The following is a 16,242-nucleotide window of genomic DNA, read 5'->3' on the forward strand; positions in this document are numbered from 1 at the left end:
AGCTTGTATCTAATCGGCTATGATGGCTCTAGAGCCCTCTTATGAACTGCCACATCCCAAAAAATATTGACAGAATACACGTCCCGAAAATGTGTGACATTTCTATAAAATCAGACCTTTGAAGGTCTCTTACTTTGATGGGGGGGGGGGGGGGGGGGGGGGGGGGGTTAAAAAATGTGGGGGGGGGGGGGGGTGTGATGTCAACGGACCCGGGCCGATTGAGGTTCCAAACTTTTAGAAGCCCTGAATATAAGAGTTATATTTCTGAATACATGGAAGAAGTTTACTCCACAAATTCCAATATAGGGGAAAGTGTAAAACTTATATTCAAGGGCATGTTAGTCTTAGGAGAGATGGGCTAAGGTCATGAAAATACATCAGGCACTTCCACCCATCAGAGTGATTTCTCTATATCTGCTGGTAGTTTGCTCCACAAACCTTTCCATACTGACCACTCGCTGACCGACCAACCCACTGTAAGGTGACACTAATATACCCCTTCAAATTGTATTTGCATGGGGATATTGAAAATTACCATAGTTAAGTGTATACATGTATCCAACTATTTTAATCATTTCATGCATTATATTTGTAATAATAATAATAGGAGATAATTTGCAAAGTACATTAAACTCAGACCCTCTGTCTTTTTAAATTACAATATAATATATTTTGTTTTCCAATTCATAAATAAAAATTGGCCATAATGCGAAGGTTTTTACCATCTGTCGTTCCATTAGCACTGGTCGCTATCTGAGAAGGGTCACACTGTGTACTGTTCAGTGTTTCGTTTCCACCTGGTATTGTACAGTTAGCCCCAGGAGCAAGAACAAGCCCAGTTACTGAACTGTTGGTCCCGTCCACTTGGAATGGGTAAAACAACTCATACACTGTTCCATCTCCCATGTCCAGGCCGTAACTGACGTTGGTTCCTGCACGGAGAAATAGTAATTTAATAAAAACAACATTTCTAAAAATTGCATCAGTGCATTAATACTAACTATAAATGATGACTAACTGTGAATTAGTAACTTCAAGAGAAATTGCCAAAAAAACAACATTGTATAACTTACACACAGTACAGTATTTATAGATATATTCTCATTTTCTTGACTTGTCAAAGCTTTTGTAACATTTTTAATTTTCTATTCTAAGTAGGACAACATGTAAAATGAGTGAGCATGTTAAATGTCAATACAAATGTATGTACAATGAGTGATCATATTGTAGTACAACATGTGCAATTAGTGATTATAAAGTAGGAAGATATGTACAAATAGTGATCATATTGTTGACAATATGCATAATGAGTGATCATATTGTAGGAAAATGGGTACAATGAGTGATCATATTGTAGGAAAATGGGTACAATGAGTGATCATATTGTAGGAAAGCAGGTCGAGGGGTGAAAGCGAAAAGGTTCTATCTGCTTCTTTATTTAATGTCACTTAGAACCTTTTCGCTTTCACCCCTCGAGGTACAATTAGTGATCATATTGTAGGAAAATGGGTACAATGAGTGATCATATTGTAGGAAAACAGGTACAATGAGTGATCATATTGTAGGAAAACAGGTACAATGAGTGATCATATTGTAGGAAAGCAGGTACAATGAGTGATCATATTGTAGGAAAATGGGTACAATGAGTGAACATATTGTAGGAAAACAGGTACAATGAGTGATCATATTGTAGGAGAACAGGTACAATGAGTGATCATATTGTAGGAAAACGGGTACAATGAGTGAACATATTGTAGGAAAATGGGTACAATGAGTGATCATATTGTAGGACAACATGTACAATGAGTGATCATATTGTAGGAAAATGGGTACAATGAGTGAACATATTGTAGGTAAATGGGTACAATGAGTGAACATATTGTAGGAAAATGGGTACAATGAGTGATCATATTGTAGGAAAATGGGTACAATGAGTGATCATATTGTAGGAAAATGGGTACAATGAGTGATCATATTGTAGGAAAATGGGTACAATGAGTGATCATATTGTAGGTAAATGGGTACAATGAGTGATCATATTGTAGGAAAATGGGTACAATGAGTGATCATATTGTAGGAAAATGGGTACAATGAGTGATCATATTGTAGGAAAATGGGTACAATGAGTGATCATATTGTAGGTAAATGGGTACAATGAGTGAACATATTGTAGGAAAATGGGTACAATGAGTGATCATATTGTAGGAAAATGGGTACAATGAGTGATCATATTGTAGGAAAATGGGTACAATGAGTGATCATATTGTAGGAAAACAGGCACAATGAGTGAACATATTGTAGGTAAATGGGTACAATGAGTGAACATATTGTAGGAAAATGGGTACAATGAGTGATCATATTGTAGGTAAATGGGTACAATGAGTGAACATATTGTAGGAAAATGGGTACAATGAGTGATCATATTGTAGGAAAATGGGTACAATGAGTGATCATATTGTAGGAAAACAGGTACAATGAGTGATCATATTGTAGGAAAATGGGTACAATGAGTGATCATATTGTAGGTAAATGGGTACAATGAGTGAACATATTGTAGGAAAATGGGTACAATGAGTGATCATATTGTAGGAGAACAGGTACAATGAGTGATCATATTGTAGGAAAACGTGTACAATGAGTGATCATATTGTAGGTAAATGGGTACAATGAGTGAACATATTGTAGGAAAATGGGTACAATGAGTGAACATATTGTAGGAAAATGGGTACAATGAGTGATCATATTGTAGGTAAATGGGTACAATGAGTGATCATATTGTAGGAAAATGGGTACAATGAGTGATCATATTGTAGGTAAATGGGTACAATGAGTGAACATATTGTAGGAAAATGGGTACAATGAGTGATCATATTGTAGGTAAATGGGTACAATGAGTGAACATATTGTAGGAAAATGGGTACAATGAGTGAACATATTGTAGGAAAATGGGTACAATGAGTGATCATATTGTAGGAAAATGGGTACAATGAGTGATCATATTGTAGGTAAATGGGTACAATGAGTGAACATATTGTAGGAAAATGGGTACAATGAGTGATCATATTGTAGGACAACATGTACAATGAGTGATCATATTGTAGGAAAATGGGTACAATGAGTGATCATATTGTAGGACAACATGTACAATGAGTGATCATATTGTAGGTAAATGGGTACAATGAGTGATCATATTGTAGGAAAACAGGCACAATGAGTGAACATATTGTAGGAAAACAGGTACAATGAGTGATCATATTGTAGGAAAGCAGGTACAATGAGTGAACATATTGTAGGAAAACAGGTACAATGAGTGAACATATTGTAGGAAAGCAGGTACAATGAGTGATCATATTGTAGGAAAACAGGTACAATGAGTGAACATATTGTAGGAAAGCAGGTACAATGAGTGATCATATTGTAGGAAAACAGGTACAATGAGTGAACATATTGTAGGAAAGCAGGTACAATGAGTGATCATATTGTAGGACAACATGTACAATGAGTGAACATATTGTAGGAAAACAGGTGCAATGAGTGAACATATTGTAGGAAAACAGGTACAATGAGTGAACATATTGTAGGAAAACAGGTACAATGAGTGAACATATTGTAGGAAAACAGGTACAATGAGTGAACATATTGTAGGAAAACAGGTACAATGAGTGAACATATTGTAGGTAAATGGGTACAATGAGTGATCATATTGTAGGAAAACAGGTACAATGAGTGAACATATTGTAGGAAAATGGGTACAATGAGTGATCATATTGTAGGAAAACAGGTACAATGAGTGAACATATTGTAGGAAAACAGGTACAATGAGTGAACATATTGTAGGAAAATGGGTACAATGAGTGATCATATTGTAGGAAAACATGTACAATGAGTGATCATATTGTAGGAAAGCAGGTACAATGAGTGAACATATTGTAGGACAACATGTACAATGAGTGAACATATTGTAGGAAAACAGGTACAATGAGTGATCATATTGTAGGAAAACGTGTACAATGAGTGATCATATTGTAGGAAAATGGGTACAATGAGTGAACATATTGTAGGAAAATGGGTACAATGAGTGATCATATTGTAGGAAAATGGGTACAATGAGTGAACATATTGTAGGAAAATGGGTACAATGAGTGATCATAATGTAGGACAACATGTACAATGAGTGATCATATTGTAGGAAAATGGGTACAATGAGTGATCATATTGTAGGAAAACAGGCACAATGAGTGATCATATTGTAGGAAAACAGGCACAATGAGTGAACATATTGTAGGAAAACAGGTACAATGAGTGATCATATTGTAGGAAAATGGGTACAATGAGTGATCATATTGTAGGAAAATGGGTACAATGAGTGAACATATTGTAGGAAAATGGGTACAATGAGTGATCATAATGTAGGACAACATGTACAATGAGTGATCATATTGTAGGAAAATGGGTACAATGAGTGATCATATTGTAGGAAAACAGGCACAATGAGTGATCATATTGTAGGAAAACAGGCACAATGAGTGATCATATTGTAGGAAAACAGGTACAATGAGTGATCATATTGTAGGAAAATGGGTACAATGAGTGAACATATTGTAGGAAAATGGGTACAATGAGTGATCATATTGTAGGAAAATGGGTACAATGAGTGAACATATTGTAGGAAAATGGGTACAATGAGTGATCATAATGTAGGACAACATGTACAATGAGTGATCATATTGTAGGAAAATGGGTACAATGAGTGATCATATTGTAGGAAAACAGGCACAATGAGTGATCATATTGTAGGAAAACAGGCACAATGAGTGATCATATTGTAGGAAAACAGGTACAATGAGTGATCATATTGTAGGAAAATGGGTACAATGAGTGATCATATTGTAGGAAAATGGGTACAATGAGTGAACATATTGTAGGAAAACAGGTACAATGAGTGAACATATTGTAGGAAAGCAGGTACAATGAGTGATCATATTGTAGGACAACATGTACAATGAGTGAACATATTGTAGGACAACATGTACAATGAGTGATCATTTTGTAGGAAAAATGGGTTAATGAGTGATCATATTGTAGGAAAACAGGTACAATGAGTGATCATATTGTAGGAAAACGTGTACAATGAGTGATCATATTGTAGGAGAACGGGTACAATGAGTGATCATATTGTAGGACAAAAAGTACAATGAGTGATCATATCATAGGAAAATGGGTATAATGAGTGATCATATTGTAGGAAAACAGGCACAATGAGTGATCATATTGTAGGAAAACAGGCACAATGAGTGAACATATTGTAGGAGAACAAGTACAATGAGTGATCATATCATAGGAAAATGGGTACAATGAGGGATCATATTGTAGGAGAATAGGCACAATGAGTGATCATATTGTAGGAAAACAGGCACAATGAGTGATCATATTGTAGGAGAACAGGCACAATGAGTGATCATATTGTAGGAGAACAGGCACAATGAGTGATCATATTGTAGGAGAACAGGTACAATGAGTGATCATATTGTAGGAAAACAGGCACAATGAGTGATCATATTGTAGGAGAATAGGCACAACAAGTGATCATATTGTAGGAGAACAGGCACAATGAGTGATCATATTGTAGGAGAACAGGTACAACAAGTGATCATATTGTAGGAAAACAGGCACAATGAGTGATCATATTGTAGGAGAATAGGCACAATGAGTGATCATATTGTAGGAGAACAGGTACAACAAGTGATCATATTGTAGGAGAACAGGCACAATGAGTGATCATATTGTAGGAAAACAGGTACAATGAGTGATCATATTGTAGGAGAACAGGTCCAATGAGTGATCATATTGTAGGAAAACAGGTACAACAAGTGATCATATTGTAGGAGAACAGGTACAATGAGTGATCATATTGTAGGAAAACAGGTACAATGAGTGATCATATTGTAGGAGAACAGGTCCAATGAGTGATCATATTGTAGGAAAACAGGTACAATGACTGATCATATTGTAGGACAAAAGGTACAATGAGTGATCATATTGTAGGAAAATGGGTACACTGAGTGATCATATTGTAGGAAAACAGGTACAATGAGTGAACATATTGTAGGAAAGCAGGTACAATGAGTGATCATATTGCAGGACAATATGTACAATGAGTGAACATATTGTAGGAAAGCAGGTACAATGAGTGATCATATTGTAGGAAAACAGGCACAATGAGTGTACATATTGTAGGAAAACAGGCACAATGAGTGAACATATTGTAGAAAAAAGCGTACAATGAGTGATCATATTGTAGGAAAACGTGTACAATGAGTGACCATATTGTAGGAAAGCAGGTACAATGAGTGATCATATTGTAGGAAAATGGTAGGAAAATGGGTACAATGAGTGATCATATTGTAGGACAATATGTACAATGAGTGAACATATTGTAGGAAAACAGGCACAATGAGTGATCATATTGTAGGAAAACAGGCACAATGAGTGATCATATTGTAGGAAAACAGGTACAATGTGTGACCTTATTGTAGGACAATATGTACAATGAGTGAACATATTGTAGGAAAACAGGTACAATGAGTGATCATATTGTAGGAAAACAGGTACAATGAGTGATCATTTTGTAGGAAAACAGGTACAATGAGTGAACATATTGTAAGAAAACAGGTACAATGAGTGATCTTATTGTAGGACTATATGTACAATGAGTGAACATATTGTAGGAAAACATGTACAATGAGTGAACATATTGTAGGAAAACAGGTACAATGAGTGACCTTATTGTAGGACAATATGTACAATGAGTGAACATATTGTAGGAAAACAGGTACAATGAGTGAACATATTGTAGGAAAACAGGTACAATGAGTGATCATATTGTAGGAAAACAGGTACAATGAGTGAACATATTGTAGGAAAACAGGTACAATGAGTGAACATATTGTAGGAAAACAGGTCCAATGACTGATCATTTTGTAGGAAAACAGGTACAATGAGTGAACATATTGTAGGAAAACAGGTACAATGAGTGACCTTATTGTAGGACAATATGTACAATGAGTGAACATATTGTAGGAAAACAGGTACAATGAGTGAACATATTGTAGGAAAACAGGTACAATGAGTGATCATTTTGTAGGAAAACAGGCACAATGAGTGATCATATTGTAGGACAATATGTACAATGAGTGAACATATTGTAGGAAAACAGGTACAATGAGTGAACATATTGTAGGAAAACAGGTACAATGAGTGATCATTTTGTAGGAAAACAGGTACAATGAGTGAACATATTGTAGGAAAACAGGTACAATGAGTGATCATATTGTAGGAAAGCAGGTACAATGAGTGATCATATTGTCGGAAAACAGGTACAATGAGTGAACATATTGTAGGAAAACAGGTACAATGAGTGATCATATTGTAGGAAAGCAGGTACAATGAGTGATCATATTGTAGGAAAACAGGTACAATGAGTGATCATATTGTAGGAAAACAGGCACAATGAGTGATCATATTGTAGGAAAACAGGTACAATGAGTGATCATATTGTAATATGTTGTACCCCCTTTATATTTTAACAATTGTCCGGATATCCGAATTTACTTACACTCTGTTGTCTTATCGCTGTTTTTCCATTTCTTTTATGAGTATTCCAGAAGTCTTGTAGTAAATGAATATGTTGATAATTACAATTTCAATTCAGATATAAATTCCATAAGTATACCTTGAATCGAAGCTGTATAACCCGTTTATAAATTTTAAGTACACACGACTGTCACAAATATGTCCGCCATTTTAACTGTTGGGTTACAGCGCAGTAATATTTATTAGATATTTATTCATTGGAGTAAACTTTTCCCGTATGAATTGTAAAGTTAAATTGTTTCAAGCATAATTTTATTATTAATGTTTTATATAAATGTGCTCATGTTACAGATAACAATTACAATGCTGCGACCGCACTATTTGATTCGATTGTTGCTATGACACTATTTCGCGGATGAATGATAATATTATTTCTGCAGCATTAAGATATTTGTTTCATTATAATTAGATTGTTTAATTAAGTGTTCGAATAGGATGCAATTTGTCATTCTCGATCGATTGATGTATCTATTATTATGAATGTCTTGCAAGACTTTTCATATTTACTTGTTTTATTGTACTCGAGCCTTGGCACCTTCTTCTCACCTGCAAATGTGAGCTGCAGCCCTGCAGACCAATCAAAAGCCTTGCAGCATTGCTGCAGCATCTTGCGGGTATATAAGAAGTGTCAAGTTCGAGCTTGGGACAGTTGACATTTCTGAAACTTGAACTATTTTCAACATCTTGAAAACAAACATGCGAGGTCAGGCGCGTACCCAGGCATACGCCAGTACGCCAATGCGTACACTTCGTCAGAAAAAAGCGAAAAAATAAAAGTTCCAAAAATGCAAAAATAATTACGTCAGAATTTTATCGTTTGTTGGTTTTTATAGCGTAATACCTAAATTCTGCAAAAAAGGTGATCACGATGTAGATCTCAACTTAAGTTATACACGCGTTATTTTCCCATAACCTGCCAAATCGGTGTGGATCCTGTTGACCTCCTGGTAAATGATCCGAATGATGTTTACAAGGCGGGACTTTTAAAAATGACTGAACAGAAAGTTCTTTATTACCGTGGATCTAGCTCTTAAATGCGGGGTTTATGGTCTTTATTTCACAAAAATTCTCCAAATATTAAGAAAGTTATCTTTAAAAACCTTACCTGAATCAAGACTTGTTGACATTTGTTGCCGTGCACTTTACCGAATAAGTCACGTGGGTTCTCCACCGTGAGAAGAGTAAGAAATAACTGATCCGATTACGATAGTTGTATACCTGAGTGATAAATTTCATGTAAACGCCACAGCAAAGCACATTAACAGGTGCGTTTAATTATCATGTTTACAAATCGTCAGGTGTGCATGAATACAAGTTAGATGATATTCTGATTGTTATCATCATTTTAGTGCCGTGAAAGAACAGATATTTTCCCATACATTTTAAAAGCAAAATAATTAAGTATAGATCTATTTGTGTTAAGTTACAATATTTTATTAACTTATCTAGATGCTGTTAAGCATAGCGTGGAGACAGTTTCAGACTCCGCATGTGATTAAATATACCGGTGAGGTGCGCGGCTGTCAGACTTTTCAACCCCAAGACTTTTCAACCCCTTTGTCATTTGTGAAATCAAAGACTTTTCACCCCCTTTGTCATTTCAACCCCTAAAAGTGCTAAGCCTTTTCAACCCCACCTTAAACAAAAACTTTTCAACCCCTAATAAACGAAGACTTTTCAACCCCTTAATTTCTCACCTTTTTAAGAAAATAACTACAACAGTAAACAATTTATTATGAAATTTCTTTTAAAAATCAAGAATATATTAAGACTAAAAATATAACAAACAAAAAATATGTAATACATACAAAATATACATACTTAAAACACATGATAATACAATAATTCATTAAATATTTACATTTAAATAAGTAAAAAAAATGCTCGACTGTCCATTTAGCTATTGAGTCATTTAACCATAAATCTTCCTTATCTCCCTGAGGAAATCCTCACACAATATATTATGTGCATGGTACTGCTCCATCAATTAATTGAAACAGCGTTTGTTTGTTTTTCTTTTAGTTTTTTTAAACACTTTTTAAAGCATTTTGTCATCAATAAAAAAGACAATAAAATGAGTTGAACTTTAAATATAATTCTTCATAATATTTCAAAATATCATGATTTAGCAGACAATGTTTAAGAAATACAAAAGTATACATTGAGTTCAAAGATGTTATAAATGTATTATAGATTGAGTTCCAAATGCTTTCAAATTACATAAATGTAACATAAGATTTTATTAACGTTTTTTATTTCTCAGTTTAAAAAAATAAGGACATTCTATTATAAAGTGGTATATATGTAAAAAAAATGCTATAAGCATTGTATTTTCTTTTCATATATGCAATTAAAGAATGGAATGAAGGTCGCACATTCATTAATGGGCAACACGTGTGACATTGTCATAAATTCCTAAGGGATTAAGGGGCTTCATAACACCTTTAATTGAGGTTATAGTAACTTGAAAGTGGCAGTTAACTAAGGTTCTAATATCATGGCCATCATTCCAAACTATGGCCAGCTTGAAAAATTTTGTGTATAATTTTCAGGATTTAAAATCAAACAAAAAATATATATTATTTATTTATACCCGCAAACTCTGAATTTTTAGATAATACATTATCAAGAATTAAAATCAAACTGTACTGAAATAGCAATATGGTACTACAAAAATACTTTCCACTGTTGACCTTTTTTAAAAGCAATGAAAGTTTTATAAATGTTCAAGTTCAGGTTTTTATTGGCATTCTACAGGCACAAAAAGTAGAATGTTCTTTTATTAGTTATTAGTTGTAGTTATTCTTTGCATCCATTTTCTTTTGCAATTATTCAAATTTGTTATTTAAAGAACACAATTATGGTAATAACATTGTACATAATATATGTGAATTCGCTGTGATATGTAATATCCTTCAGAATAATACAACAATTGCATGTTCGGAGTAACCAGGCACCAAAATCTTACTTTACCGTACCATTGTTAATGTTCGGAATATTATTTTGAAAAAAAAAATAACCATCAAGTGCTTAGTAAATCAAGGCAAAGCCTTTGTAAATTTCATCCAATACTTTGGAGAAAAGTGTAACAAATAAGCCAAACAAATCTCTAATTGTATTTCAATAACAATTGGTTAAGTTTCTTGCAAAAACAATGAAAAGACAACACCTGGCTGACAAAAATAATAGGGGTTGAAAAGTCTTTGATATAGGGGTTGAAAAGCCTTCAATATGGCTATCAAAATATTTCAACTAGGAGTTGAAAAGTCTTTGATTTAAGGGTTGAAAAGTCCAAACAGGTAGGGATTGAAAAGTCTTTAAAATAGGGGTTGAAAAGTCTTCGTTTTGAGAAGGGGTTGAAAAATCCTGCTCCCAGGTGCGCAAGCCTTTCTGGTCAACGCAATATCTCAATTATTCAGCGGATTGGATGTTAAATAGAGACCCCACCCATCACCCCAGATCTTTTTGTTTATTTAAATCAAATACAAGTATTGATTTTTGGAAAAAATAATAAAAAAATATCGGGACTAACAATGTTACTTAAGATAAATATTCATCTATTTGTATGCTTTTATACGTGCCAAAACGCCCCTAGATAGCACCAAATGCGATGTTGGATTTCAAAATTTTCCGGGGGGGCATGCCCCCGGACCCCCCTAGACTGTGCGTATCCTAGATTTTGACCTAGGTACGCCCCTGGAGGTATATTCTTTTGACACGTATTATAATTAAATCAACGCGCACATTTATTAAGTAAATGAACCTCGCATATTATTATATAAGAATAAATAATCATTATAATTACATTGAACTTAACTTTATTAAACTATTGATCAACTCGTCAACTGTCCACTGAACATGTCCGCAATTGTAATTATTGACTTAGCTTTGTGGAGTTGAGATTAACTTGAATAAATAACGTTTAATTGAGAAACGGACTTGCGTTTTCGAATATTCATCACTGATCATTATTAAACTACATATACCTTGGCTCACCAGGCACTAGGCCTGGTGTAAGCAGTGATTCACCACAGATATACTTTGGCTCACCGGGTAAACTACTTGGTGTAAGCAGTGATCCACCACATATCATCGACAGTTAATAATCATTTAACTTTAAACGTATGAGACGGATGTTACAATATTGTAGGAAAACAGGTACAATGAGTGAACATATTGTAGGAAAACAGGTACAATGAGTGATCATATTGTAGGAAAGCAGGTACAATGAGTGATCATATTGTAGGAAAACAGGTACAATGAGTGATCATATTGTAGGAAAACAGGCACAATGAGTGATCATATTGTAGGAAAACAGGTACAATGAGTGACCTTATTGTAGGACAATATGTACAATGAGTGAACATATTGTAGGAAAACAGGTACAATGAGTGAACATATTGTAGGAAAACAGGCACAATGAGTGATCATATTGTAGGAAAACAGGCGCAATGAGTGATCATATTGTAGGAAAACATGTACAATGAGTGAACATATTGTAGGAAAACAGGCACAATGAGTGATCATATTGTAGGAAAACAGGTGCAATGAGTGATCATATTGTAGGAAAACAGGTGCAATGAGTGAACATATTGTAGGAAAACAGGTACAATGAGTGATCATATTGTAGGAAAACATGCACAATGAGTGATCATATTGTAGGAAAACAGGTACAATGAGTGATCATATTGTAGGAAAACAGGTGCAATGAGTGAACATATTGTAGGAAAACAGGTACAATGAGTGATCATATTGTAGGAAAACAGGCACAATGAGTGATCATATTGTAGGAAAACAGGCACAATGAGTGATCATATTGTAGGAAAACAGGTGCAATGAGTGAACATATTGTAGGAAAACAGGCACAATGAGTGATCATATTGTAGGAAAACATGCACAATGAGTGATCATATTGTAGGAAAACATGTACAATGAGTGAACATATTGTAGGAAAACATGTACAATGAGTGATCATATTGTAGGAAAGCAGGTACAATGAGTGATCATATTGTAGGAAAACAGGTACAATGAGTGAACATATTGTAGGAAAACAGGTACAATGAGTGATCATATTGTAGGAAAACATGCACAATGAGTGATCATATTGTAGGAAAGCAGGTACAATGAGTGAACATATTGTAGGAAAACAGGTACAATGAGTGAACATATTGTAGGAAAACAGGCACAATGAGTGAACATATTGTAGGAAAACAGGTACAATGAGTGATCATATTGTAGGAAAACAGGTACAATGAGTGATCATATTGTAGGAAAACAGGCACAATGAGTGATCATATTGTAGGAAAACATGTACAATGAGTGAACATATTGTAGGAAAACAGGCACAATGAGTGATCATATTGTAGGAAAACAGGCACAATGAGTGATCATATTGTAGGAAAACAGGCACAATGAGTGAACATATTGTAGGAAAACAGGCACAATGAGTGATCATATTGTAGGAAAACAGGCACAATGAGTGACCTTATATTGTAGGACAATATGTACAATGAGTGAACATATTGTAGGAAAACAGGTGCAATGAGTGATCATATTGTAGGAAAGCAGGTACAATGAGTGATCATATTGTAGGAAAACATGCACAATGAGTGATCATATTGTAGGAAAACAGGTACAATGAGTGAACATATTGTAGGAAAACAGGTACAATGAGTGACCTTATTGTAGGAAAGCAGGTACAATGAGTGATCATATTGTAGGAAAGCAGGTACAATGAGTGATCATATTGTAGGAAAGCAGGTACAATGAGTGATCATATTGTAGGAAAGCAGGTACAATGAGTGATCATATTGTAGGAAAACAGGTACAATGAGTGAACATATTGTAGGAAAACAGGTACAATGAGTGAACATATTGTAGGAGAACAGGTGCAATGAGTGATCATATTGTAGGAAAGCAGGTACAATGAGTGATCATATTGTAGGAAAGCAGGTACAATGAGTGAACATATTGTAGGAAAGCAGGTACAATGAGTGATCATATTGTAGGAAAACAGGTACAATGAGTGAACATATTGTAGGAAAGCAGGTACAATGAGTGATCATATTGTAGGAAAGCAGGTACAATGAGTGATCATATTGTAGGAAAGCAGGTACAATGAGTGATCATATTGTAGGAAAACAGGTACAATGAGTGATCATATTGTAGGAAAGCAGGTACAATGAGTGATCATATTGTAGGAAAGCAGGTACAATGAGTGATCATATTGTAGGAAAACAGGTACAATGAGTGAACATATTGTAGGAAAGCAGGTACAATGAGTGATCATATTGTAGGAAAGCAGGTACAATGAGTGATCATATTGTAGGAAAGCAGGTACAATGAGTGATCATATTGTAGGAAAACAGGTACAATGAGTGATCATATTGTAGGAAAGCAGGTACAATGAGTGATCATATTGTAGGAAAGCAGGTACAATGAGTGATCATATTGTAGGAAAACAGGTACAATGAGTGAACATATTGTAGGAAAACAGGTACAATGAGTGAACATATTGTAGGAAAACAGATACAATGAGTGATCATATTGTAGGAAAACAGGTACAATGAGTGAACATATTGTAGGAAAGCAGGTACAATGAGTGATCATATTGTAGGACAATATGTACAATGAGTGATCATATTGTAGGAAAGCAGGTACAATGAGTGAACATATTGTAGGAAAACAGGTGCAATGAGTGAACATATTGTAGGAAAACAGGCACAATGAGTGAACATATTGTAGGAAAACAGGTGCAATGAGTGATCATATTGTAGGACAATATGTACAATGAGTGATCATATTGTAGGAAAACAGGCACAATGAGTGATCATATTGTAGGAAAACAGGTGCAATGAGTGATCATATTGTAGGAAAACAGGCACAATGAGTGAACATATTGTAGGAAAACAGGCACAATGAGTGATCATATTGTAGGAAAACAGGTGCAATGAGTGATCATATTGTAGGAAAACATGTACAATGAGTGAACATATTGTAGGAAAACAGGCACAATGAGTGAACATATTGTAGGAAAACAGGTGCAATGAGTGAACATATTGTAGGAAAACAGGTACAATGAGTGAACATATTGTAGGAAAACAGGTGCAATGAGTGAACATATTGTAGGAAAACAGGTGCAATGAGTGAACATATTGTAGGAAAACAGGTACAATGAGTGAACATATTGTAGGAGAACAGGTGCAATGAGTGATCATATTGTAGGAAAGCAGGTACAATGAGTGATCATATTGTAGGAAAGCAGGTACAATGACTGATCATATTGTAGGACAAAAGGTACAATGAGTGATCATATTGTAGGAAAATGGGTACACTGAGTGATCATATTGTAGGAAAACAGGTACAATGAGTGAACATATTGTAGGAAAGCAGGTACAATGAGTGATCATATTGCAGGACAATATGTACAATGAGTGAACATATTGTAGGAAAGCAGGTACAATGAGTGATCATATTGTAGGAAAACAGGCACAATGAGTGTACATATTGTAGGAAAACAGGCACAATGAGTGAACATATTGTAGAAAAAAGCGTACAATGAGTGATCATATTGTAGGAAAACGTGTACAATGAGTGACCATATTGTAGGAAAGCAGGTACAATGAGTGATCATATTGTAGGAAAATGGTAGGAAAATGGGTACAATGAGTGATCATATTGTAGGACAATATGTACAATGAGTGAACATATTGTAGGAAAACAGGCACAATGAGTGATCATATTGTAGGAAAACAGGCACAATGAGTGATCATATTGTAGGAAAACAGGTACAATGTGTGACCTTATTGTAGGACAATATGTACAATGAGTGAACATATTGTAGGAAAACAGGTACAATGAGTGAACATATTGTAGGAAAACAGGTACAATGAGTGATCATTTTGTAGGAAAACAGGTACAATGAGTGAACATATTGTAAGAAAACAGGTACAATGAGTGATCTTATTGTAGGACTATATGTACAATGAGTGAACATATTGTAGGAAAACAGGTACAATGAGTGAACATATTGTAGGAAAACAGGTACAATGAGTGACCTTATTGTAGGACAATATGTACAATGAGTGAACATATTGTAGGAAAACAGGTACAATGAGTGGCCGCTTTGTAGGACAATATGTACAATGAGTGATCATATTGTAGGAAAACAGGTACAATGAGTGAACATATTGTAGGAAAACAGGTACAATGAGTGAACATATTGTAGGAAAACAGGTCCAATGACTGATCATTTTGTAGGAAAACAGGTACAATGAGTGAACATATTGTAGGAAAACAGGTACAATGAGTGACCTTATTGTAGGACAATATGTACAATGAGTGAACATATTGTAGGAAAACAGGTACAATGAGTGAACATATTGTAGGAAAACAGGTACAATGAGTGATCATTTTGTAGGAAAACAGGCACAATGAGTGATCATATTGTAGGACAATATGTACAATGAGTGAACATATTGTAGGAAAACAGGTACAATGAGTGAACATATTGTAGGAAAACAGGTACAATGAGTGATCATTTTGTAGGAAAACAGGTACAATGAGTGAACATATTGTAGGAAAACAGGT

At 34.8% G+C, this 16,242-nt stretch overlaps 1 protein-coding gene across 1 annotated transcript in view; it reads right to left on the reverse strand.

The window, feature by feature from the left end:
- The window catches only part of LOC128216058 (uncharacterized), a 76,308-nt gene that overhangs the window by 41,792 nt on the left and 18,274 nt on the right, over window positions 1-16,242 (reverse strand). The window contains exon 12 of the mRNA XM_052922654.1: window positions 723-932. Coding sequence (XP_052778614.1) covers window positions 723-932 — 210 coding nt within the window. The remainder of the gene's footprint in view (window positions 1-722; window positions 933-16,242) is intronic.

This window comes from Mya arenaria, chromosome 2 (genome assembly GCF_026914265.1).
Source record: "Mya arenaria isolate MELC-2E11 chromosome 2, ASM2691426v1".
NCBI lineage: Eukaryota > Metazoa > Mollusca > Bivalvia > Myida > Myidae > Mya > Mya arenaria.